The sequence below is a fragment of the Coptis chinensis genome, chromosome 7 (assembly GCF_015680905.1).
Source record: "Coptis chinensis isolate HL-2020 chromosome 7, ASM1568090v1, whole genome shotgun sequence".
Classification (NCBI taxonomy): Eukaryota; Viridiplantae; Streptophyta; class Magnoliopsida; order Ranunculales; family Ranunculaceae; genus Coptis; species Coptis chinensis.
In genome coordinates, this window is record NC_141462.1 from 72,098,197 (window position 1) to 72,123,893 (window position 25,697).

General features: G+C 36.7%; 2 protein-coding genes across 3 annotated transcripts; both read right to left on the reverse strand.

The window, feature by feature from the left end:
* Nucleotides 1–1,143: 1,143 nt before the first annotated feature.
* On the reverse strand, nucleotides 1,144–3,377 carry LOC147488713 (uncharacterized). Of its 2 annotated transcripts, XM_086572813.1 has the most exons (3): nucleotides 3,006–3,377; nucleotides 2,500–2,877; nucleotides 1,144–1,723 (listed from the first exon to the last, which is right to left on the reverse strand). In XM_086572813.1, the coding sequence occupies exons 2-3, from the start codon at nucleotides 2,860–2,862 to the stop codon at nucleotides 1,322–1,324; spliced, it is 765 nt and encodes a 254-aa protein (XP_086428939.1). In that variant the 5' UTR covers nucleotides 2,863–2,877; nucleotides 3,006–3,377; the 3' UTR covers nucleotides 1,144–1,321. The 2 variants fall into 2 exon arrangements, with proteins under 2 accessions (XP_086428939.1, XP_086428938.1); XM_086572812.1 differs by lacking the exon at nucleotides 3,006–3,377 and having other exon boundaries at nucleotides 2,500–2,999.
* A 2,699-nt stretch (nucleotides 3,378–6,076) lies between these two features.
* Nucleotides 6,077–23,541, reverse strand: LOC147488714 (bidirectional sugar transporter SWEET14-like). The gene is made up of 7 exons (XM_086572832.1): nucleotides 23,301–23,541; nucleotides 22,156–22,207; nucleotides 22,036–22,072; nucleotides 16,805–17,012; nucleotides 14,244–14,405; nucleotides 6,442–6,561; nucleotides 6,077–6,346 (listed from the first exon to the last, which is right to left on the reverse strand). The coding sequence occupies exons 2-7, from the start codon at nucleotides 22,205–22,207 to the stop codon at nucleotides 6,269–6,271; spliced, it is 657 nt and encodes a 218-aa protein (XP_086428958.1). The 5' UTR covers nucleotides 23,301–23,541; the 3' UTR covers nucleotides 6,077–6,268.
* Between the last annotated feature and the right edge of the window lie 2,156 nt (nucleotides 23,542–25,697).

Sequence of the window (25,697 nt, forward strand, 5' to 3'; positions counted from 1 at the left end):
TGAAACATGTTGGCTCAACCCTCAAAAATCAAAATAATTAGCCATTTTACTTAGTCGATTCACGAAACTAGAACTAAACCATTAACGGATACAAAATCAAGGATTAACAATGTAAAAGCCAATTGAATTCAGTCTGTACAGAAGACTTGTTGGAGACAGGGTCTACTTACATGTTAAATATACCAGTTCTAGAACCTGCAAAAATAGATTAGAAACCTTTGATTTCTCAGGACATATTCATATTTTATAGATCTAAATGGTTCATGAATCATGGTGCGATCGTTCGAGTTTAGATGAATTGCTAATGGAAAGGCTACATAATTCTATAATATTATTCGAGCAATCGCTGTTGGCCACCGTGTAGCAAGTGGGAATGGTAGCACCTTCTGTGAGCAGACAAACAGCTCAACATTACATGGTTGTCATTGGAGATCTACTGGTATACTGCTGGACATACCTTTATTTTTTAAGAGATCACAATATTTGTCTGGACTCTCTAGTGAGTGAAGTGAGCTTCTCTGAGTGTGTATCACCCTGTGGGGATGCGGTTCTTTCCAAAAGGCGCGAGTGCAAATTCTAAGTTCGGAAAATGTTTTCAAGTGCAAGTTCTATATCTGAATTCTGAAACACATAGCCATGATTTCTATCACTGAAACAAAAGAGTAATTTCTCAGTCAAATTTGGTTGTATTGCAAACCAACTAACCCCTTAAACCCGGCACGTATAGTGTCCTTCGGAATGAATTTAATAAGAAGGCCTAATAAACTTTCATTTGATCACGAGCATGGACAGGATTTCAGAGTGCAGCGTAACGCTACTCAGCGGTTTGGTGACACCGCCAGTAAACACCAATAGAAACAAAGGAGACTTCGCCAGAAATTTGCCAAAACAGCTGGGTCTCAAGGGCTCGGGCTACTTTTGAAAGCCCGAGCTAGGGTCCTCCCTCTGATTCTGAGTTATTGCAGCTCTATCAGACTCCTCTCCTTCCCCGATCAATGCTTTGCAGGATGATACTTTTGAATGAATATTAAACGGTCTAAAACCTTTCTGAAATGGGAAGTCCTACTGATAAAATAAAGTACTCTAAACTACTTAATTTTGTAACTACTGGTCTTGAGATCAACTGAATCAAATCCTCCAAACTCCAGTGAAAAACAATACCTCCATAAAAGTGTCATTAAACTCTACATGCTACTAAAGAAGATCTATTACGTACGGTACTATATGAAAAAGAAGAAATGCCCGTTAACCATATATATGATTCAACTTCATTTAAATAACAAATTCAACAGTAGTAAGACCAACGAAGAGACGGCATTATTTATGTAGCTTCAGCAACTGTTACATGCACCTCAGCTAACGATGTCCTGAGGAAGCTACTACCAAACTTGGTCTGATTATAATCACCATAAAGCAATCTTGCGGAGCTTGGATACGACAATCTCACAGAGGTTGGAGATGACTTGAGGCGATAATCAGTTTTTCCAGCATGTTTTTTATACCGCTTGCTGCTGTTGCTCCCTTGTGAAGATTTCCCTTTGTGTCTGTGTTTGCTATCTTTTTTGTTTCTGGAGCGTTGTGAGCTGTGGCTCTTCACCATGTGGGAGATAGAGTTACAAGGTGGATCATACACATCTGGCGCCCAGGTCACACTTAACTTCTTTAGCGGTATCCCCACCTTCTCACGGCTTCCTTTCATGGCGGATACAGGTTTTGTGAAAGTCTGACAGATGACATGGCAAAACAAGGAAAAAGATAATTTATCAGTGCAAGGTTGAGCATCATATGTAGTTAATCATGCGTTTGGCCATATTAACTTTCAAAAACAGCCTTAAAACATCCAATTGAAGGAATCTAAGTTTGGGACAAGTGAAGAGCACCAGAACACTCTTCTGTTCTATCTAGGGCCCCTCGATAGACCACATCTCATTAGCTCTAAGCCTCTAAGAATCCAGCTACCCAACAACTCAACAACCAACAAAACATAAGTTTCAAAAAAATTCATGAGACAACACAAATACACTCATATTTACAACAATGTCTTTGGTAAGAAGTAAAAACTGATGGAAAGATTTTCTAGGAAACAGCCTGACATCTCCATTTACTTAAATATAAGTGAGCCCATCAGTCCACTCTTCCATTTAAAGAAAACTCTATAACAATGTTTGATATTACTTTCTCCACCAGTCTTTTGCATAACATGATTACATGAAACTTGAAGACATGAGTTGTTCCAACACGAATATAGGAGTTTCAAAGAAGTCATGTGACATGCTGATTATTGCTAAAACTTCAATGGTATCGTCAATAAGAATCCATCAAACGTCAGACATTATTATAACAAAAAAAAAACGTATATCCGGAATAAACACAAGAGATGTTGACAGGGAGGGTGTCATGTGTAAAAAGAAGCAGGTACAAATTGTTATGATAAGTCATGCACACTTAAATAGTATATACTAGAGCGTTATGGGAAATACTAAAGAACAGATAACTTACAGGAAGAGATATTGGACATTCCGCGCTTAGGTTTTCAGATTCCGTATCAGGAACCTCATCTTTTTCATCCAAAGAGACAAGATTAGAGGCCTTCTCCTCAGAGCAGGATGATGGCCCATAATAGTTGGATTTTTCCTGAGTTGTTGTTACATTCAAACGTTTAGAATGTTGTATATTGAAACCTTCAGGTAATTTGCTCTCAACCGAAAGAGAAATGCAGCCTAAGTGGACATCTTGAACATGTAGGATTCCACTAAGCGCATTACCAAGTTTGAACATCACACTGTCATCAACGGTAGCATTAGCATCCAATCGATTACAGCCTAGCTTCCGACTTTCACAAGAATGCTTCAGGTCATCCATTAATGCAAGCAGTTCCTGAATAAAAGCACGAAACGAAAGCCAAAATCTATAATGCAAAAGATCTTACATTGATGCACGCATGTAATATGAAAGAAACCAATTACCATCATTCATTCACTCATTATTCAATAACAAAATCATACCTTACTCGATGCAGCAAATTCCAACCGGGTTTTTTCAAGTGGCAATAATAATAATAATAATAATAATAATAAAGAAAGAAAATTAATTTGATGTTAACTGATCAAATTACCACGACGATCAGATTTTTCGAGATGTTTAAAACGATGATGAAAACTGGAGTTTGAATTATTATTAGCTAATGATGATGATAATGACGTAATCATTGTTGCTAAACAGTGCTCGTTCGACGGAATCATCTTTTATTTTTTTCTGAGAGGAGAAATCAGGCCATAAGCAAAATTGTGAGATAATAAAAGGAAGAGGATTTTGGGGGAAAACGTGTGCACGTGGAGTCGTTGGAGTAAACAATTCAATTCAACGTATCGGGACGTGGTTTTGGTTTGATCTGGGCTACATGAGGATATCCCTATAGGGATAGGGATGAGTGTTCCGAGACCGTTGGATTCTAAATCTAATGGTCTGAAAATCAAAAACAAAAAGAAAGAAAGAGAATATGGATTTGTTTTTTATTTTCGGACCGTAGATCTCAGATCCAACGGTCTCAGTTGGTGTCCCTATGAGAATATCCTCGTGGTAGACAAACTCGTTTGGTTTTTACTTTTTACTAACAACTAAAGCCCGTGTAGCAAGGGGCGCCCAAACACTTAACATTTTCCCTAATTTACTTGAGTGGGTGCCAATGGGTACCCGATTTTTGTTCCGGTTTTAGGTCTTAAAAAATTAGACCCATTTAAAATGGGTCATTAAGAATCAAACCGATAGAAAATTGAAATTGTAGAACCGAATATAAAAAATCTCTTGATACCCGAACCGAAATCGGAACTAATTATTATGATTTGGATATATAAAATTTAATATTATATTGCATTTAAGATAATCAAACTCATACATTATAATATAAAATATATTTTTTACATGTAAAAGTCTATTAAATATATATAGCATAATAGTGAATGTGTGTTGTTAAATGTATATTTTATAACAATACGTTAAACAAATGCATCATAGATGTTAATAATAATGTCAATACGTATATTACGAATTAATTAATATATTTTATATTTATTAATTTATGCACGTATATATTTAAATATGATATACATGTTTGATATATTATGGTACACACACTTATTATAAACTAATATGTAGTGTTCATGTTAAAAATTAGTGATAAAATGTAATTGTAAAACGCATGTACTCGCATGTTCGATTTAAAATGCGAGTTAATACATGTGTACAAATATATGTGTATGCACATAAAATATATCAAGATAACAAATATATGTAATTGCACGTGTACACGATCAAGTTAATACAATGAAACAAACATATGTGTATGCACCTAAAAAAAATCAAATTTTTGGGGTTAGATATTTGATTATTTTAATTTATATATCAAAGCTTGAAATTATCACATTAATAGTAAATGTTTTAACGCGTATGATTTATATATGTTCATAGATTGATGTAAATATGATTGTTGATACATCACTAATTATACATAAAAAATTATCATGTGGGAAAATAAAAAAATAAAAATAAAAAAATAAAATAAAAACAAGTTTTAGTGTTTAAATGATTGAAATTGTTTAATAATCATAATAAAAAATAAAAACCTGAATTAGAACTGAAACCGATAAAAAAAATCGTAGGTTTTGATGGTTTTAGGTTGGGTTCTATTATTCTCATACTAAAACCGTTGATAACCGAAACCACCGATAGAACCGTAAATAATAAAACTCAAACCGAAAATGCTAAAACCTGACCCAAAACCGACGCGTTGGCACCCCTATATTGAGTATATTGCTCATACTTCCCGGTGCTATCGTAGAAACTTAATGGATTTATTCGCTTTTGGCCCCACTTTTAATTCAGTGTTTGCAATATGACTATTAGTTCATAAGTTCAGTTCAGCTAGGGGTGCAAACGGATAGGTTCGGATGTGGATATGGCTGTATCCGAATCCGAATCCGAAAATTTATACCGATATCCGAATCCGACGGATATTAAAAAAATTATCCGAATCCGATTTCGAATATCCGAAACGGATATCGGATAATATCCGATCCAAAAATTAAAATTTATTAAAATTTATTTGTTTTGGAATAATTCATTTTACCACTATAAAAACTATTATAAATATTATATTTGTCATTTATTATTATTATTTTGTTATTATAGTTTTATATTATTAGTTTAGGATTTTATATAATATTTTGTATAATAAAAAATAAAAAAATAAATTATATATAATAACTATTAATTAATAAAAAAATCTTTGGTATTAAGTCAAGGTCAAGTGTTGATATGGTTGAATTGGATTTTTTATTATTATTATTATTATTGGTAAGCCTGTTTTAAATGAGATTAGTAACTCTTTGATGCTGGCGGGTTCGAATCCTAGACCTTTGGTAGTCTGGTATTATCACCCAAAGATTTTACCGAATTTGCTAGTTAGCACCTGCAGTTGAATTGGATATTCACAAATTGTTTGAGTTCATAAAAGTTCGGCTCTCAAATTGATGTCACGATTTTGCTCATCGTTCCATGTATTGAGCAACACCCCAACACCCATTGGTATTCAGATGTACCATATCTAAAACTCTCTTAGCAATGGCTGGGAATAATATCAGGGAATAAATTGAGTAATACCCTGTGGGAAATCAGTTATTACAATCTTTTGAATGATGAATGATATAACATAAAAACTAACAGTGGTTGGGTTCATTATGATGGGATCAACGACAACTAGGCTTCTCAAATGTGCAATACAGGCGTTTTTGGCTACACAAACTGCTTTGGCACCCACTGTTGAACGTGGTATGGATAGATCACGCACAACTAGGCTTCTCAACTGCAATGCAACACATGATTTTTTGGCTACAAAAGCTTCAAAGGAACCCATTCTAGGTGAACTACACGAAGTGACGGATGGGGCAACTTTTTTTTACTAGGCACAGAAAAACAAAAACATTTATAAAAACTGCATATATCGATTTAGGTGAAAAACACCTGTACGTCGTTGACTACTATTACCTAGGGGAAGAGGGATTTAAAAATGCCGATTGTGTGTTGTCATTCCTGATGAAATTGTTTAATTATGGAAGAAAATGTTACTGGGTTGATTATTGGAAACATCAGTCAGGCCGGAGAAATCACTCAAATGAATATCATTGTCAAACCAACAACTAAAAATGGATAATTCCTACTATAATACCAATTACAAAATATTTAATACTACTAATTCCTACTATAATCCACCCTACGTTGACGACTCTCTGAACGCGACGTACAGGGCTATCTGAGCTAGCCCCAGCAAAACTCCCAGGGCGCTAGGTATCTGTGAAAACAAGAAACAAAAGGGTATTGTTAATAAAAATGTGTAAAATTGAAAGAAATAAAAGTTAAATAATAGTAGAATACTCATTTACTTACAGTAACGTAAACATCGCCCAGTAAAACTCCGTAGGCAGACCACACTGCTGCACTAAGAGTCAAGAAGAGCGACAGCCCAAACGGCATGTACTCCACACTCCGTGTCTGGAGTACCTGCCTCTGTACAATATAACAAAATTAAAAATTATGAAATTGTTTTGATTAAAATATTTCAAATTAAAATAAATAGAGAAACCAAAAAAGTGCACCAAAGATACCGCGGTAGCAATACTTTTAGAATATCTTATATAAGCTACGAAGTTCCGTTACATTAGTTACAAATTTCATTTAAGTTAAGTTATTTCTAGGATATTTATATTTTTTGATCGGTAAGTTATCTCTAGAATATTGTGGTAGATTGTTTCCAACAAGGGTAACTAGACAACAAATGATCAAGAACAAACTAACAAATAATGATTACTAATAGTGAAAGAAAGAATTGATTAATTCAATCGATGATTGTGAAATGTGATTACACGCCCTATTTATATATTGCAACATCCCTATTAATGTTTAACTCCTACATTAATGCAACACTTATTAAATCTCAAGAAACATATGGTCTTTAACCACGTACAAGTGAATCGCATGTGAAAAGAATCTGGCTTATTAACTTCTAACAGCCCCCCTTAAGGCAGACTTCTTTCAGCCCCATCAATGTTTTCATCTTCATGAACAGATCCTTCTTCAGCGGCTTTGTGAATAAATCCGCCATTTGATCTTGAGACTTGCAATATACAACTTCAACTTCGTCTTCCTTGACCAACTCGTGAATGAAGTGATACTTGATCCCTATGTGCTTACTTTTTATATGAAACATTGGATTCTTGGAGAGGGAAATAGCAGCTTTGTTGTCGCACAACATTTTTGTAGCTTCCACTTGTTTCAGGTTCAATTCCTCCAAAATCCATCTCAGTCACCTTGTTTGACAACCGGCGGAAGCAAGAGCCAAATATACTCATACTCGGCTGTAGAGAGAGCCACAACTTGTTCTTTCTTTGAAGACCACGAAACAACAATTGGCCCGATGTTAAAGACAAAATCAGATGTGCTCTTGCAATCGTCAACATTTCCAACCCAATCACTATCACAGTATCCTACCAACTTTGGATTTTCAACTCTGACGAAATGGAGACCATGGTTTGTTGTTCCTTTCACGTACCTCAGAAGTCTTTTTCCAAGCTCCCAATGAACATCTCTAGGGAGCCTCCATGAATCGGCTAAAAAAGGCTACCAAATATGTGAGATCTGATTTGGTTGTGGTCAGATACATAAAACCTTTGACAAGACTTCGATAAAGCGTTGGATTCACCATTAACTTTCCATCGCTTTTACTCAGCTTCAAACCAACTTCCATTGGAGTGCTAATTGGTGTAGCATTCTCCATTCTAAACCTTTCCAGCAGTTCATTTGCATATTTCTTCTGAGAAACAGCAATACCATCTTTGTTTTGTTCTACTACAATTCCAAGGAAGAAATGAAATAAACCCAAGTCTGTCATCTCAAACTTTTGCATCATAGACCTTTTGAAGTCTTCAAACATGCACACACCATTGCCAATAAAGATCAAATCAACAACATATATGCATGCAATGAGAATCTCACCCTGTGAATTCTTCTTGGTGTAGAGAGTGTTCATATGGGCATTTGCCTGAAAGTACTTCTCAATTTCACTATACCACGACATTGGTGCTTGCTTCAGTCCATACAAGGCTTTGTTCAATCGGCGCACCTTCGCTTCTTCATTTTTCTTCACATAACCGAGAGGTTGATCAACATGCACTTCTTCTTGTAATACTCTGTGCAAAAATGTTGACTTCACATCCATATGATAGACTTTCTACTGGTTCTAGGCAGTTAGTACCAACACCATATGAATTGTGTCAAAACGTGCAATGGGGGCAAAAACTTCATTGTAGTCAATTCCTTGCACTTGGCTACCAATCGAGCTTTGTACTTTTCAACACAGCCATCTGCCATTCAACTTGGTCTTGTAAACCCACTTCACGCCAATGGTTTTCTTTCCTTTTGGAAGTTCAACTAACCCACTTCACGCCAATGGTTATCTTTCCTTTTGGAAGTTCAACTAACTCCCAAGTCTTGTTTTTCTCAATGGACTCAATCTCTTGGTCCATAGCCTTAATCCACTTTTCATCTTTTCGGGCCTCCTCAAAGTAATTGGATTGGTAACTACAAACAAAGCGAAATTCATACCACCATTAATAACCTTAACGTATTCACTTGATGGATACCTCGTTGGACGGTTGATGTGGATGGTTAGTGGGTGTTTGGTTCTCATTTTTTCAAAAAATTATTTTTTCTTAAAAAACACTTTTATGAAAAAGTATTTATTCTAAAAACAGTTTTTCAATAAACATGTTTGGTTGTGACTTTTCTTAAAAGCTATTTTATAAAATCAGATTTCACACTATGTTTCTCGATATATTTTGGCATATCGTGGCATAAATCACTAAAGTCTAAAACATCCGGGGAGTTCATTTGCCTTTAGTACCAAAAGTGTTTCCAACAAAGAAAAATAGTTTTTAACTTAAAAACAAGTTTTACCTAATTATCATAAAACAAGTTTTGGGACCAAAAAGTGTTTTTGGATGAAAAAACTTTTTTTTTTAAATAGAAACCAAACACATTTATTTTTTCAAAAAATATTTTTTCACTAATAAACACTTTTTGGCAATAAATAAATAGGATCCAAACACCCCCTTAGTCTTTTTAGGCATATTTTATTCTCCCTGCTCTTTTGTATAAAGATTTGTAAATAGTTTAGGAGTCGGCTTCTCTTTGCTTTTCTAGCTCCACATCAAGCAAAATTGTATTCTGCTTTTCACTTTCCTTCCAGCTCCATGATTCGTCTTCACTGAATGTCACATTTCAACTAACAATGACTTCATTTGTCACCGGGTTGAATAGCTTGTAAGCTTCGGCCTTCTCACTGTATCCAACTAGAATGCATTTCTCTAACTTGTCATCCAACTTCATTCGTGTCTCATCCGAAATGTGAGAGTAGGCAATCTACCAAATACTCTCAAGTAGCTAGCACACAGTTTGAAACCACTCCAAGCTTCTTTAGTCATATCTTGAATGTTTTTTGATGGGGCGCTATTCAAGAGATAGATGGCGCATTCAACAGTTTCAGCCCAAAACTCATTAGGCATTCTCCTAGCTTTCAACATACTCCTAGCCAATTCCATAATAGTCATGTTTTTCCGTTCCGCCACTCCAATTTGTTGTGGGGTATACTGAGCAATGAGTTGATGTCAAATGCTAGTTTGTTTCAAGAAATCTTCAAACTCATTTGAAGTAAACTCACCACCATGATCAGAACGCAAAGTCTTTAGTAAGAAACCACTTTGCTTTTAAAACCAACGCCTTAAAGGTCTTCAAGTACCCAAATGCTTTAGACTTTTGTTTGAGAAAGTATAACCAGGTCTTTCAACTGTAGTCATCACTAAAAGTTAGAAAGTAACGGTTACCTCCCAAGGACGTTGTATTCAAGGGTTCACACAAGTCAGTGTACTAACTCCAATAAGTGAAACGCTCGCCATGTTATCCCCTTAGGAAAAGACACTCTATGATGCTTTCGAAGTACACATCCTTCACATACTTGCAGTTGCCGATCAATCATAAGCATGCCTCTCACCATATGCTTTGTATTCATCAATGACAAATGTTGAAACTCAAGTGTCCAAATCGAAGGTATGCCACAAAAGATTATTGATCAATGCACTTACGCACACCAAAGAATCATATTGAATGTTCAATGCGAACATATTGTTCTGAAACATCTGTAGCCTTGCAATGAGTTGTTCCTGTCTCTAATATCACACCGATCTCCCCTGAAAAGAACTTCATGGCCCTTCCAAAAGCTAGCCAACACTTAGCAGATTGTGGTTCGACTCTGGGTCATAGAGGACATTTGAGATTCTCCTCTGTTCTCCTTTCTTGGATAGAAATAGAACATCTCCACACCATTTAGCTAAAATGAGAATATTTTGAGAGGCGATCCACCACAACAAAGATCACCGATTCACCTTTTGATGGCGGCAACCCTTCAATGAAGTCCATTGAAATGTCAGTCCAAACTGTGCAGGAATATCTAATTGTTGTAGTAGTCCAGCAGGAGCAACATTTTCAGATTTATCTCTTTCCCAAGTGTCGCATTCTTTAATGAAACCCTTCACATCGTTACGCATTCCAGACCAACAAAAATTGGCCTTGACTCGTGAAAGAGTCTTATGATACCCTGAATGTCCACCAAGTGGACTCTCATGCAATTCTTTTAAAAGTTTTGATACCAAAGAAGATGCTGGACTCAACAGAACTCTTCCCTTATGAAATAAAATTCCATGGGTGTAAGAGTACTTTGACTGATTCAAATCTCCTTCCTGAAACTTATGTACTAGATCTTTCAAATAAGAATCATGTGAGTAAGAATTCTGTACCTCATTCCACCAATCTGGTGTAGGCATGGAGATAGCAAAACACTGGTTGGGTTCCATTTTCTGAGAGAGGGCATCTGCACCACTATTCTCCTTACCACACTTGTACTCAATTTTGTAATCATATCCCAGCAATTTGGTAAACCACCATTGTTGTGCAGGAATAGTAATTCTTTGCTCCAAAAGGTACTTTAGACTTCGTCGGTTGGAACGGATAACGAAAGGTTGTCCCAAGAGATATGGTCTCCAATTTTGAACTGCCAAAACAATTGCTAGCATCTCCTTTTCGTAGGTAGAAAGAGGAAGGTTGCACCCTTTCAGAGCCTGGCTATGGAAAGCAATTGGACGTCCACCTTGCATCAAAACAGCGCCAATTCCATTACCCAATGCGTCACATTCTACAACAAATTGTTTTCTAAAGTTTGGCAAAGCCAAAACAGTAGCACGACACAAGGCTTCCTTGAGAACAATAAAGGCTTGGTCAGCCTTTTCGTCCCAAAGAAAGAGTTCTTTTTCAGTAAGCAAGTAAGAGGTCTAGCAATCTTTCCATAATCTTTAATGAATTTTCTGTAATAACCAGTCAACCCAAGAAATCCATGTAAAGCTTTTGGTGTATTTGGTGTAGGCCAATCCAATACATGAGCTACTTTGGTTGGGTCTACAGCAACTCCTTTGTGAGAAATAATATGGCCCAAGTAATCAACCTCTTGTTTTGCAAATCGACATTTCGACATCTTTGTATATAATTGATGAGATCTAAGTACTGACAATGGCTCCTGGAGATGTTCCATATGTTCTTCCCAGGAGTTGCTATATACAAGGGTATCATCAAAGAAATCAAGTACAGAGTTTCATAGAAAGGGCTTAAATATATCATTCATATGACATTGAAAATTAGATGGAGCATTGGTGAGACCGAATGGCATTACCAGAACTCATAGTGGCCTTCATGTGTTCGGAAAGCCGTGTATTCATCCAACTCATCAATCACTGGAATTGGAAACTTGTCTTTAATGGTAACTTCATTCAATGCGCGATAGTCTACGAACATTCTCCATCTCCTGTCAGATTTGCGAACCATTAAAACAGGTGAAGAATAAGGACTTGTGCTTGGTCGAATGATTCCAGTTGCAAGCATGTCTTTGACGAGTTTTTCTATCTCATATTTGATATTTCTGATAATGCGGATAGGGAGACGGTCGCACATTAACGGTTTAATTCCTTCAACTAACGTAATCTGGTGATCATGTCCTCGCTTTGGTGGTAAAGAATCTGGTTCAGCAAACACATCTGAGAACTCCGAGAGAAGGCTTTGTAACTTGCTGTCATTCACCTCATTATGATCAATGGCATTGAAGGTAATCAATTGAAACATAAGATTTTTTCCACGTTTCTTTGTCTCCTTTAAAAACTTTTTACCATCCACCACATCCAAGTCAGAAGATTTGGCCCCTTGTAGAAGACACTGATTCCCATTATGTTCAAAACTCATCTTCATAGTAGAAAAATCCCACATGATAGGACCCAAAGTTTGTAACCAGTGAGCTCCTAATACAACATCACATCCCCCCAAAGGCAATATGAAAAATTCAGTAGTAATGGGTAAGCCTTGTAACGTGCCTGTTCGTGCAGCACATCGTCCTTGACTAGTCACACGATCACCATTTGCCACCATGACTTCAAATTGATCCCCATTGTAGTTTGTACCCCTCCCCTTTTAATTGCAGCATGGTCAATAAAATTGTGTGGGCTTCCTGAATCAGTGAGGGCCGTAATTGGTAGACTGCCCACTTTACCAATTACACGCATGGTTTGCGGATTTGTAGCTCCAACAATTGCATGTAAAGAGATTTCTATCTGGTGATACCTCCTCATTAAAATTGTTGCTGTCTTCCACACTAACACCTTGTTCTTCATCAATATCTGCAGAATTCCCATCAATGAGAGAAAGTGTTGGACTCTTGCAGCGATGTCCGCGCACATATTTCTCATCACAATAATAAGTAATAACATAGACCACGATCTCTTCATGCTTGTGACTCCTCTGGAGTTAGGCGCTTAATAGGTGGAGTTGCCGGTTCTGGTCCCAATACACCAGATTGGTTGTTTGGTCAGTAGCCATTTGATGTCCCCTTTCTTTGTGCTGATAGTTTTTCTTCTTGCAGTCGAGCTAGGCCAACTGCAGTAACCACACTTTTAGGCTTGAACATTAGCACCTCATACCAAATCTCATCTTTAAGTCCGCTAACGAAGCAACTAATTAGAAAAGATTCCAGTAGTCCATCAACTCTGTTAGCCAATTTTTCAAATCGACTTTCATAATCTCTTACAGAAGTTGTTTGCTTTAACTTAGCAAGACTTGCAGCGTGGTCCTCAAATGGAAATGTACTAAAATTTTCTACTAACCCAATAGAAATTTCCTGCCATGAGAGTGGGTCCACTAGCCTTATTTATCCACCTGAACCACTGAAGTGCCTCCTCTAAATGGAAAGAAGCAATGGCCATACGCTGGTCTAAGCCAATGTGATGGTGAGAAAAAAAATGTTCGGCATGATATATCCACCCATCCAGATCTTCACCGTTGAAGCGAGGAAAATTAAGACGAAATGTCCTTGCTTGTATACTTCCCCAGCCTCCTTGATTAGACGTATCTCCGGCTTCATTAGTTTGAAATGGCGTATTTTGAGTCCTTTCATGAAGATGACTATTCGCCACTTGATCATATTTTGCATCTAACGCAGACAACTTTTGCATAATCTCTATAAAATTCTCATCATATGTCAGATTTCTCCATAAGACCTTTAATAACTGCTGCATGTTTTGCCATCATAACCCGAATCTTATACCAAATGTTAAGGTATCACATATCTTAAGGACAGAAATGCACAAGAAAATGGTTTTTCTTCAAGGGATAACCAAACCTCCAGAAAGAAAAGAGTGAAACACAGAGTTAAAAGTTTTCAATACCAACATGAGTTCTTTATTCATACAGCAATGAGTTATACACATACAGGCCAACAACTACATCAACTGCCCACTAGTACCTGTTTGCCATAGAGACAGACACATGGAATAACTACTACTACTCTTACTCATATTTAGACACATGGAGTAACTACTGCTGCTACCATCTACTATAACATAGAGGCACATATATATACAAATCATCTAAATTAGGGACACAAAAATAGAAAAGGAAAATTATGTCCAACCTAATCAATTTTGGTATGAATATGATCAGGTTACTTAGGAAAACATATGTGCAAAGCATGGATACATTTCATGGAAAGGCAATGAGTGAGAAAAATGAAGAAATAATAATGAAGGAAATAAACTTTAACTAACCAAAATGCTCAAAGGAGCCGCAAATACGCTAATGCCGGAGACGACACATATCCATCCGAGAATGTGTACACGCTTTGATCCTTCTGCCAATAGAAGCGTGAGCAGGAAGATCAAAGCATAGAGCACAACGTTCAGCAGCACCACCAGCTTCGCTGTTGTGATCTGCAATTAAATGTTTAGATTTGTATTTAGAAGTATTACATTGAAATTAGTACATTCATCCTAAACTTTAGCTAGATACTAGAAATTGCCTTTCTCAACTTCGACCAAGATTTTCTAAACTTTAACCGAGTTAAGTCGACCTTTTTTTTTTTGTAAGTCCAGATCCACTAAGAAACTTACATAATTGGGGAGACTTTGTTCAGTTGTTGTTCTTCAAGAAGAACGAGAGAACACCGTCCAAAACCATTTGTGTTCCAGCAGGGAAGAACAGAACGGGATGGGAGGAAATGAGTTTGTGTTTCCTTGATTTGTTCACTCCGGGAATCAGATTTGGGGGCTACACAGATGGGGCGCTGGCATATCAAGGTACTAGTCCTAATACAAACAATGCACCTAATTCTTCATGGAAATGGCCATCTCTACAAATCCCTAGGGCGAAAAATGCTGGAGAAGATAAAGAGACCGTTCCCTCGATAAACATCAGTTCAAACGGCGTCGTTATGAACGTTGCGTGGTGGTGGGTACGCCAAGTGTGCAAAATACAGATTGGACTTGGATTAAGCAGATGGTGAGTGGGGTCATTGGACAGGTTGATCTTAGAGTTCTTGAGGATCGCAGGGCAATTATTTTTGTGCAATCCGACGATATGGCGGTGAGGATTGCTCGAATAGTTCCATTACAAGCTCAAGGAGACACCGTGACCTTCGAAAGATGGAGATCGGAACTAAATGCACACAAACAGTCTGTCCTCAACACATGCACCAGATGGGTTGGTTTCAGAGGGATCCCACTGCATCAAAATGAGAGGAGGTGCTCAAACTCCTAGCTAAGAAGTGTGGACATGGAAAAGTTCAGACTTGCAAAGCTTGGATATTTCAAATTCCACAGGCTAGAGCTGAGATTGATAGGTTTCAATTGGGAAAAACGCCAAGGGCGATTATGATCTGTGAGAAAAGCTATAGCTACCTGTTGTGGTGGATATTGAAATGGAATACGAAGCAGATAGTATGCAGGTCCGTGATTGGACTGTTTGGGGAGAAGGAACAGACCTCAGTCACGGTGGTGCCGACGAGTCTAGCGGTGAAACGGTGGAAGAGCACAATCAGGAACGCCTCGTCATGCAAAACGCGAATGTGGATGCCGTAGGCAACACTCAGCAGTCTCTTGGTAGGCCACTTGGATTTGGGGTGGACCCCAGTGAGCTGGATGATGTGGTACAAGAAGTAAGGCCGGTTCAAGCCTCGAATTTGAATTTGAATGAGGACAGTAGATGGTGGGTCGTAGTTGGCAGAAGTAACAGCGCATGGGGAGTCATCCAATGTTACACCAGTGCATATGCCAATCCATGAATCGCAAGTAATTAGCAACCCGGGAGGAGAGCAAGGATCGACTGGAAATCTTCTCATAAGCCTAAGCAAATGTGAATCTGAAGATGACTTGATCAAGTGGATCAAATTTTTGGTGATACCTATAGCGAAGCGCATGGGGATCTCCTACTTGATGGCATTTGAAGCATCAAAGCATGATCCAAGATAATGGGAATAAGGATAAGCAAGTCACAGAAGAGCGATCAGATGGCAACTCTTTCATGGTGAGAGTGGGGACAGCTATGAAGCACCGATACGTCCCTAAGGGTGAAGTATCCGTGTCCAACACGGATACGCCCCGATACGCGTTCGATACGTGTCCGACACGGATACGCCCCGATACGCGTCCGATACGTGTCAGATACGCGATTTGGAGTATCCGATTTTATAATTAATTTTTTAATTTCCGACACACGGGGATACGCGGGAGACAGTAATCTCACACACATACAAGAAATTTTTTTGGAACTTCAACAAAAAAAAACAAGTGAAATAAAATTCAAGTTAAGAAGAGATGCAAGAGAAGAAAGATGAAGTGAATCCAAGTTATACATGTAAGTTGCTGCTTAATGTGTTTGAATTGATCATTTTATGAAGTAGAATTGCCATTTTAATTTGAATTTGGTGAAAAATGCTCAATTATATAATATTTATATATATATTATTCAAACGCGTCCATGACGTATCCGTGTCCTATATTTTTGAAAAATGCCGTGTCCACGAATCCATGTCGTGTCGTGTCGTATCCGTGTCGCGTATCGGTATCCGTGCTTCCTAGGGGTCAGCTCAAGAAGATTTTTGCACCTCTTTTGTGTTGCCTGTTACTACCACCACAGCCGATTTCCCACACGCTTCTACATGATTGAAACTTGTATATTCACTTTAACATCACCAGTAGTTTCCAATGGAGTGTAGAGGCATTTGTTTCCACCTCCATAAAACCAAAGGATACCCCCTCCATCAGAGGTAACCACACTACCAACACCTTTAAAAAGAAGAAAAATAGCATTTGGTTCTTAAAGAAAAATTTACCCCGACGCCTCTGGGAGCATATACAGTGTGTACAGCAATGAACAGAATCCTAAGAAGGCAGCCTACTGTGTTTATTGTCAGCAGGTAGATGTCCCAAGCAAGCAATGAATAGTACACCCAGAGCATGCAGTTAAGCAGAGAGATGATGTACGGAAACGCCTGGAAACCCTCGGTCGCTTTCCGTTTGTGGATTTTATAAAATATGGGCCTGTCAATTAAATGAGATAACACGCAACTTAAATTATTGTCAGTAGTATAATCATGAAGCAATGAGATAAATACACACTTCAATCATTGACCAAGAAGTTTTTGACTTCTTTCAATTCGTTTAGATGACATTGCTTATGATAACTGATCTTATTTGGAAGTTGCAAAGCAAAAACCAAAGGAAGGAAACAACCATATCGGGGAATCAGATTTGTAGTACAACTATGTTTACTGTTCCCAGTAGTCAACACAAACCTATAACAGAGTGGTGACTCCCCATCCAGTTATGATGGAAACTGAAAAGCCTCTTAGTTTCATTAAGCCTTGACAAATTTATAGTAAAGCATTTCAAATATACCATCAGCAACAACATATAAATTTTCAAAAATTGGTGGAAAACATATGAAAGCCATGACCGTGTCAAATAAATTTAAGGAAAACATACGCCCAGACCCAATGTAAGCATAATCAATTTTTTTTAAAAAAAGGAGCAAACTCCTAAAGCGATCCTGAGGCTCCTACATAACAAACATGGATCCAATGAAATGTCCAGCCTGAACTGGCATCAGTTACGGTAACATAGCACTTGATTTAGCAAAGAAGAGGAAAAGTAAGACTACTCTATCTTGGTCGCGATCTACTTCAGGTGACAATGTCAACACTCATCAATAGATTTTGTGTTCAGCAATGCACACCAATTTTGATAATCAAATCAAGTAACTTCAGAATATAATGCAAGTTAAAATGATAAAATTATGTCAGTTACAAAGTCGGTCACAATGAAATGATAGCCTGTTGACAATTTGACACGCCTTTTGAGAAGAGAAAAGAATGCAGAATCTACAAACACTCTAACTTGATTGATAGTTGTTGCAGGACAACACAATTAGGACTCCAAAACTTGGAAACTTAAATAAAAGACAAGATATACTACATTGATATTTTTTTTGGATAAAAGATTCTACATTGATATTTTTTTGAATATTTGCTATTGCTAATTGAATGCTTAGTACATTGGTTTAGTGTCTCACTGTAAATTCACAAGTTTAAATCATGTTAATCAATCCTTGGCGAGTTGGCAGGAGTAATGGTGGGAAGCCCATTGAGAGAAAGCTTAAGGTTCATAGTAATTTGAGTACTTGGCCTGTTGTCCATTAGCATTGGTGCTGGAGTATGACAATTGGGTATATCAACTCAATGGGGGTACCCAAAAATATTCTAGGCATGTGAGGTCCAATTTCTTTCATAATTAAATGTTCATTGTTTACGTTAATTGATATTCTTGGTTTCTTTGTCTGCTTTAATAAAACAATGTGAATTTTAAACAGCAAGTTCATCTTCTTGGTTTAAGTACTGATGCACCTGCTTGGCGGTTTAACCGCTTGATCATTTTCTAAGGTATTTTGATGTTATAGAATTGGTTGGTCTTTTTAATCTAAAGGTACAGAGAAAAACAATACTGCAAAGGGGGTTGCTTTCTATGCAATACAAGATTATGCGTGTTAGTACCTAACAAAGCGGATGTCATTATTGGACTAGAAGGAGTTAGGCCACGTACTCTCCCAAAAAGCATTTCATAAAGAAGGTCCTGCTTACAAGTTTTCCTTCTCTCTTTGGTTATTATAGCTTATGCACATAATCTTTTTATTGTTTGTTAGAAATGGTTTGAACAATAGAAATGGTTACCAATCTCTGCTGCAGTGTGGACCACTTAACTGTTAAATGTCTTCATGGACATACTTACCAGGTATCTTACCCTCCTCTCTCTTTGATGCTTTTCTCACCATGTTACTTGAACCTGACAGAAGTTGTCTGAGTACAATATGATAACACTCACTGCATAAGCAATATCTGGTCTAGTAAGGGACAAATATATCAACTTCCCCACCAATCGCTGAAACCGACCAATCTCGACCAGAGGCTCACCTTCAGAATCACCCAATTTATGATTCGGCTCAATGGGGGTGTCACTAGGTCGAGAACCAACTTTACCAGTTGACTGAAGGAGATCTAACACGTACTTACGCTGAGAGATAAATATACCAGATTTCGACCTTGCCACCTCAATCCCCAAAAAATACCGTAGAGGACCGAGGTTTTAACCTCAAACTGCTGACTCAACAACTGTTTTAACTTGTGTATCTCAGTAGGGCAGTTGCCAGTAATAACTATATCACCAACATAACCAATGAGTGCAGTAATGTTCATCCCAATTCGTTTAACAAAGAAGGTGTGATCAGCTTGACACTGGCAATACCCAACTCCAAGCATGACATTGCTGAAGCACTCAAAATAGGCACATGGAGACTGCTTTAGACCGTACAGTGACTTCTTTAATCGGTAAACTTTTCCTACAGCATTAGAAAAGGTGATACCAGGTGGAAGGTCCATGTACACTTCTTCCTGCAAAATGACATGCAGGAAAGCATTCTTGACAACCATTTGATGAAGTGGCCAAGAGTAGTTTGCCACAAGAAAGAGCAAAACACAGATAGAGTTCATCTTTGCCACTGGTGCAAATGTCTCCAAGTAATCTAAGTCTCAAGTCTGGGAATAACCTTTAGCGACTAGGAAGTTTTATACTTGTCCACTGTACCATCTGGTTTATATTTGACTGTGAACACCCATTTGCACCCTACCGACTTCTTTCCTTGTGGTAATGACACATATTCCCAAGTACCATTCTTTTCAATGCACGCTTCTCTTCGTCCATCGCTGCTTTCCAATAAGGAATGGATAAAGCTTATACATTTTTAGGAATGGATATGGATGAGAGTTTAGCTACAAATGAATGATAAGACGCAGACAAAGCACGATATGAGACAAAACGATCAATAGGATGTTTAGTATGTTCTCCTTTGCGTTGAGCAACAGGAACATCCAAATCATAAGTGGTAGGGAGAGAGGAATTACCTGTGGAATGACTTGGTTCCTTAGAGATGTGGCAGGGTGGCTCCGTGGTGACCTTTTTGGGGCGCCTAGAGTATACTTTCATTTCTTTTGCTGCAGATGGTACCGCATCTAAAAATATTGGTGTGGATACCACATTATCAGGGACAGTGGAAGACTCCGGAAGGATTGGTAAGGCTAGGGGAGACGATGGTAGTGGCTCATCATTAGTGAGTGCATTGAACCACTCCCCCTGAGCAAGACTATGATCAGGGTCCACAAAGAATGGCTGATCTTCAAAAATAGAGACATCCGTAGTGATAAATCAACGACGAGTACCTGGATGGTAACACTTATATCCCTTTTGGGTCCTAGAGTATCCAAGGAACACACACTCTAATGCTTTTGGATCTAGTTTATTTCTGTTTGAATCAAAGACGTGAGCAAAACACGAGCACCCAAAGACTTTGGGTGGACAGGAAAAGGGGAAAATCAGGACAAAGAACCCTAAGAGGTGTTTTAAACTCCACAAGACACTCGATAGCATTCTATTAATAAAGAAACACGCAGTAAGGATAGCTTCACTCCATAGAAATTCCATCGCCTCCAAACACAACCAAACCCCATCTTCTCTATAACATAATCAAGGAAATTCCACGACACACGATCGAAAGCTTTCATAATGTATTTTGAGAACCATGCCACCACCACTCATCTTCATATTGGAGTCAATCAACTCATTACCAATCAAGAATTTGCCTCTTTTTGACAAGGCATTTTGGTAGTTAGAGATGATACCGCACATGACCGTCTTCAATCTCATTGCAAGGATCTTGGATATGATTTTATAAACCGAACCAAGGAGACTAATCGGTCTATAACCTTTGAGTTCCCCGGCTCCTTCCTTTTTTGGTATCAAAGTTACATAAGTTGTATTAAGCCTCCAATCGAAAAAGTTATTTTCGTAGAATTCCTTCACTACTTGCATCACATGGGATTTCAAAAAGTGCCAACATTTCTTGTAATAAAAATGCTAAAGGAAATCCGTCCTCGGGTCTTTATCTCCCCCTAGTTCATCAATGGCCTATTTCACCTCTTCTTCTAGCAAAGGATCTTCCAGTCTTAATTTATCTTGCAAAGAAATTCTATCAAGGTTAATCCCTTCCAATCTTGGTCACCATATATTCAGTCCTTTGTAAAGAGTTTCATTGGATACCACCACATGATTAGTAATAGCCTCTCCATCATCCACTAGCACACCTTGGTGTATGTTTTCTAATTTCTATGGTCCGGTGGACTATAGTTTGAAGTAAGACTTTTGGTTAGAGCAGGAGTTTGTGAGGGGTTTGAAGTAAGCTTTCTCACCCCATCTACAACGAATAGTTAATGAAAAAGCTCCTTCAAGAACTTCCCCTACCTCCACCTTCTCTTTATTAGTAGTTGATTTTTTCAAAAAGAACAAAAGCATTTCTTTTCATTCACTTCATCCATCTTTGTAAATGTATTTAATGACTATTGTCCACTTATTGTATTCCACCTCTAAATTTCGGAAATAGTATTTGTTGAGTTTATTGTAGTAGTTATATGTTTGATAAAATTTCTGATGGAATGAATATATTTTGCGCTATAAACGGAGAATAATGTTTTGTAAAATTGCTTATTATGTGAACCGTTTGAGCGCAGGTAAAATTTTATGGACCAACAATGAACCAACCCAATTATCAATTCTGGCTTCTCTACGTGCATAGGGGTTGTTATTTCTTTATTTCCTTATGTCTTTGGCTCATTGGGTTGGGGTGAACAATTTTGAAAACAATATCTAACAATACAATAGTCAATACTAAGTACTTTGAATATAACAGTACTATAATAGTTCACTTTAAAACGAATTAAATATGCAATCAATACAAATAGAAAAGTTTAGAGTCACCAACTTCAACAAATATTGCAAAAACTAAGAATGCTTTCAAGAAATAGAATATTGTTAACCACGTGCAACGCATGTGCACTTTTGCTAGTATCATTAAATCACATAACACGCCCATACTACATACTATTAGAATAAAAAATGTGCAAGATTACGAAAAATGGTAATAAGGCTTACTAAGTAATAAAAGAGAAATTAAAAGACTTACACTGGTGCTAAATACACAAAAAAGGTCAATACAACTCCTGTCAAAAGTCAACAACAAAAACTTAGTGATAGCTAGTAAATAGTTTCAGAAATCAAATAAGACAGAGAGATAAAAACATACCTAATACTCCAAAAACAAGGTCCAAAGGGTGGAATATCACTACACCAGCCATCTATTTATAAAAACGTGGTTAGAAAATATACTATATACTCTATAAAGAGTGCTGAGAGTTATCAACAGTTTTTCTGATTTGAAAAATATAATACATACTCTGTAAAGAGTGCTGAGAACTACACCATGCACGGATACAAAATCAAGGATTAATAATGTAATAGCCTATAGGCATAAAAGTTTTTTATCATCTATCATTTCTATCTGTACAGAAGGCATATTGGAGACAGGGTCTACATACATGTTAAATAGAAATACCAGTTCTAGAACCTGCAAAAATAGCATAGAATCCTTTTATTTCTTAGGACATATCTCTATTTCAGTAAATCTAAATGGTTCAAGATCCAAGTTGCGATCTTTAGAGTTTAGAACTTTAGATGAATAGCTAATGGAAATACTACATATTTGGCATCTTTTTGCCACTCCCTTTCTAAAATAATATTCGAGCAAACACGACAACTTTCAATTTGATCACCCCACTTCTAAGTGTTATTTTTTCCTGGAACCTTGTCTACAAATTTGTTCTTGACTTCTTGTAATCTTCTATAGTCTTCTCACAAACTTAGTCTGCCCATCTCCAGTCTTTTGCAGAATTCATTGTTTATTTTTCCCAAAAACTCAAAAATAAATGTGTTGAGGTACATCAAAGGACCAAAGGTGAGACATTGATCTTACAAATTTAGTTTCTTTGATTAACAACTACTTTTCTCTATCCTGGTTGCAACCATAGATACTTTTGCAGGGTGTTGCTGAATACGTTTATTCAAACAATAATTGTCGAGTGATAAACAAAGAGTTGACGTAGCCATTCATTTCTGAAAAGAAGGTCTGACATTTGTATTTGCAAAATATATATAAGACAAGAACAATATTGCACAACAAGAAACTATAAACAATAGGATCATATAGTTGAACTAAACATGGCTCCATTCATAGTCAATTAAACCAACACAACACCTCTAAAATCATGTCCAGCATTACATGAATCTATGCATTCTTCCAACAAGTTTAGGCTACTCATTCGCCTTCTGTATTCAATGGTTTATTTCCCCGTTAAAAAGATTGCTGATAAAAAACTGAAAGAAAAAACTCACCTTGTTCCGTATCTTTTTTTTTTGCTGAAAACCTTGTTCCGTAACGTAAGAAGGGAGAAATGAAAGCTTTTGGTTGTCATTGTTGTTGATGGAAAACTTAGTACCAAATTTGGAAAAACAAAATGCAGAGAGGAATTATGAACTAGGATGGAACTGGTAAGTGGTTTCATAGTGCCTTTGATATATTTAAAACTAGGTATTACCCCGTGCCTACGCCACGATTTGTTATGAGGTGTTTATTATTATGTTGTTTATGACGTTAATCTTGGTACACCTAATATTTTCAAATGTGTAGCCTATGTGAGAATTTGTAGACATTTTATTTTGAAGTGGTACTACACGTTGGATGACATACTTCTCTGTCGTTGTTTATTTTGTGGATGCCAATATGTGGTAATGAATATATTTTTTGAAATAGTATAGATTAAGCTTTATTTATAAAACCCAATTTGAAATCATGAATTAAACACAATTTCATCCACCGTACTCTCACCAATGGATAGTTGTTCACATTTAATATATTTTTTTTTAACAAACAATATAAAGACGATAAAATTAATGTCAATTATTATTATATAACATCATACCAGAAATTGTCGACATCACCTTTTATTATTGTCTTACTAATCTTCTAAATTTCAAAGAGCACTCAACTATGCTCTCAATGCATTGTGAATTGTTAGAAAAGTCACACCGGTTCGATTGGCCAAAACCACACAAGCATTCTGGTTCTGTTGAAATATTTTCTTCATTTATTATTATTTTTATTTTTATTTTATTTTTAATTTTTTTCCCCTAATCGTGACAGTCGGTTTTAGGTCGCTAAGCTTTGCAAATGTAGTCGTATATTGTTAAGAATGTTTGATGACCTGAAGTGCCGAGGGTGCATATAGGTTTATAAACCGGGAATTTGTCTTCACTGGAAGTAAGAACTTTATTGCATGTCTCATCCGGCACTTTGGAAATATTATTCATTCTGCAAATAAACTATTATATGCCAATTAGAGGAAAAAAAAAACACATTCAATTGAGACAAACAAACTATGACTAAGGATGAAAAAAAAACATAAAAAACAATTATTATGCCTGAATTTATGAATATAACTTTTTCAATAAGCAATTACTGGATATAATTGAGTTGAGGATGGATGGTTGTATCTTATTATTATTATTTTATAAGAAACATAAAACTGAGTAGTGGGATTGACATTATAATTAATTTCTTTCATGTTAGTACTTCAACAACCCAAAGCAACCCAAGACATACAACATAGAGCATTAACTCTCAAATTCTCACCCAAACAAACTCTTATCATGGGGTGTCTACTAAACAAAGACGTGAAAAATCCAATCCATACAACCAACAACAAACAAACCAACTTTATCAATCAACCCATAACACTTGTGGCATGTCAAGATTTATATCCATCATATTAAAACACGCATGTAAATAATTTTTTTTTTGAGAAAATGCAACTATTTGCTAAACAGACATACTGCTTGAGATGTAACAAAATTTCAAGTGACTCGAGAGCCTCTTTGAATGCGAGAGAAAAGAACAATTATCATTCTAAAATACAACAACTAATTAGTAGTTTGTTCACAAGCAAAAAGAAAATCAACTTTACGTACTAAATCCACTCCTTTAAAATTAATAAAAAATATTGACAATTCATACACCCTTGTAAATACATTTAAAGTTGCGCCAGTTCTACTCCAATAAAATCCAAGAGTTATAAACAAAAACTTGATGAAATGTGAGGAAAACTTGAAGAAATGAGAGAAAGGACGCAAACTTTACAATTAAAAAAAAAAATCTTTAGGGAGGTGGGAGCTTTTTCTTTCTTAGCAAGATAAGAGTTCTTAGACAAATTCAATATCAAAAGGAGAGTAAAAAAAGTGAATAAATTTGGTTGTGCTTATTTATTTGCATTTAAAAATTGTGAATACTAAGTGGACATCTCTTTACAATATTTCGAAAACATCTCTCTACTTCAAATTACATACCATCCAAGAGAAATATTAACTAAAAGAGACAAATATAATAACACAAACAACAACGTGAAACGCCTAAGGCAAATGAAATGATGATAACATAAAATATATAATCTTAACCACTCCATGTTTCTCCATTGAACACTTTCAACCTTTGCACATTAAGATAGTCAAATAAGATTAAGAGCGTTTTGCAGATAATTAACCACTGTAACAACATGCATGGCTCAGAGTGGACATTTTGTATGACAGGGAAATCACTAGCCACAATGGACATCAGTTTGTGAACATTTTGTAGGAAAGGGACTTGTATCTTGATTTCCACAATAGCAAGTTCACTCCCTTTAGGCCTTTTGTCGGCAAAACCATGGAGTTGATCTCCTCTGCATGCACAGAACCACC

Coding starts and splice junctions, on each gene's coding strand:
- LOC147488713 (XM_086572813.1), bottom strand. CDS start 2,862: ATGGATGACCTGAAGCATTCTTGTGAAAGTCGGAAGCTAGGCTGTAAT. Junction 1,724..2,499: donor AATGTCCAATATCTCTTCCT/GTAAGTTATCTG, acceptor GTCATCTGTCAG/ACTTTCACAAAACCTGTATC.
- LOC147488714 (XM_086572832.1), bottom strand. CDS start 22,207: ATGGCTGGTGTAGTGATATTCCACCCTTTGGACCTTGTTTTTGGAGTA. Junction 22,073..22,155: donor CCTTGTTTTTGGAGTATTAG/GTATGTTTTTAT, acceptor GACTTTTGACAG/GAGTTGTATTGACCTTTTTT. Junction 6,347..6,441: donor TGGGCGATGTTTACGTTACT/GTAAGTAAATGA, acceptor TTGTTTTCACAG/ATACCTAGCGCCCTGGGAGT.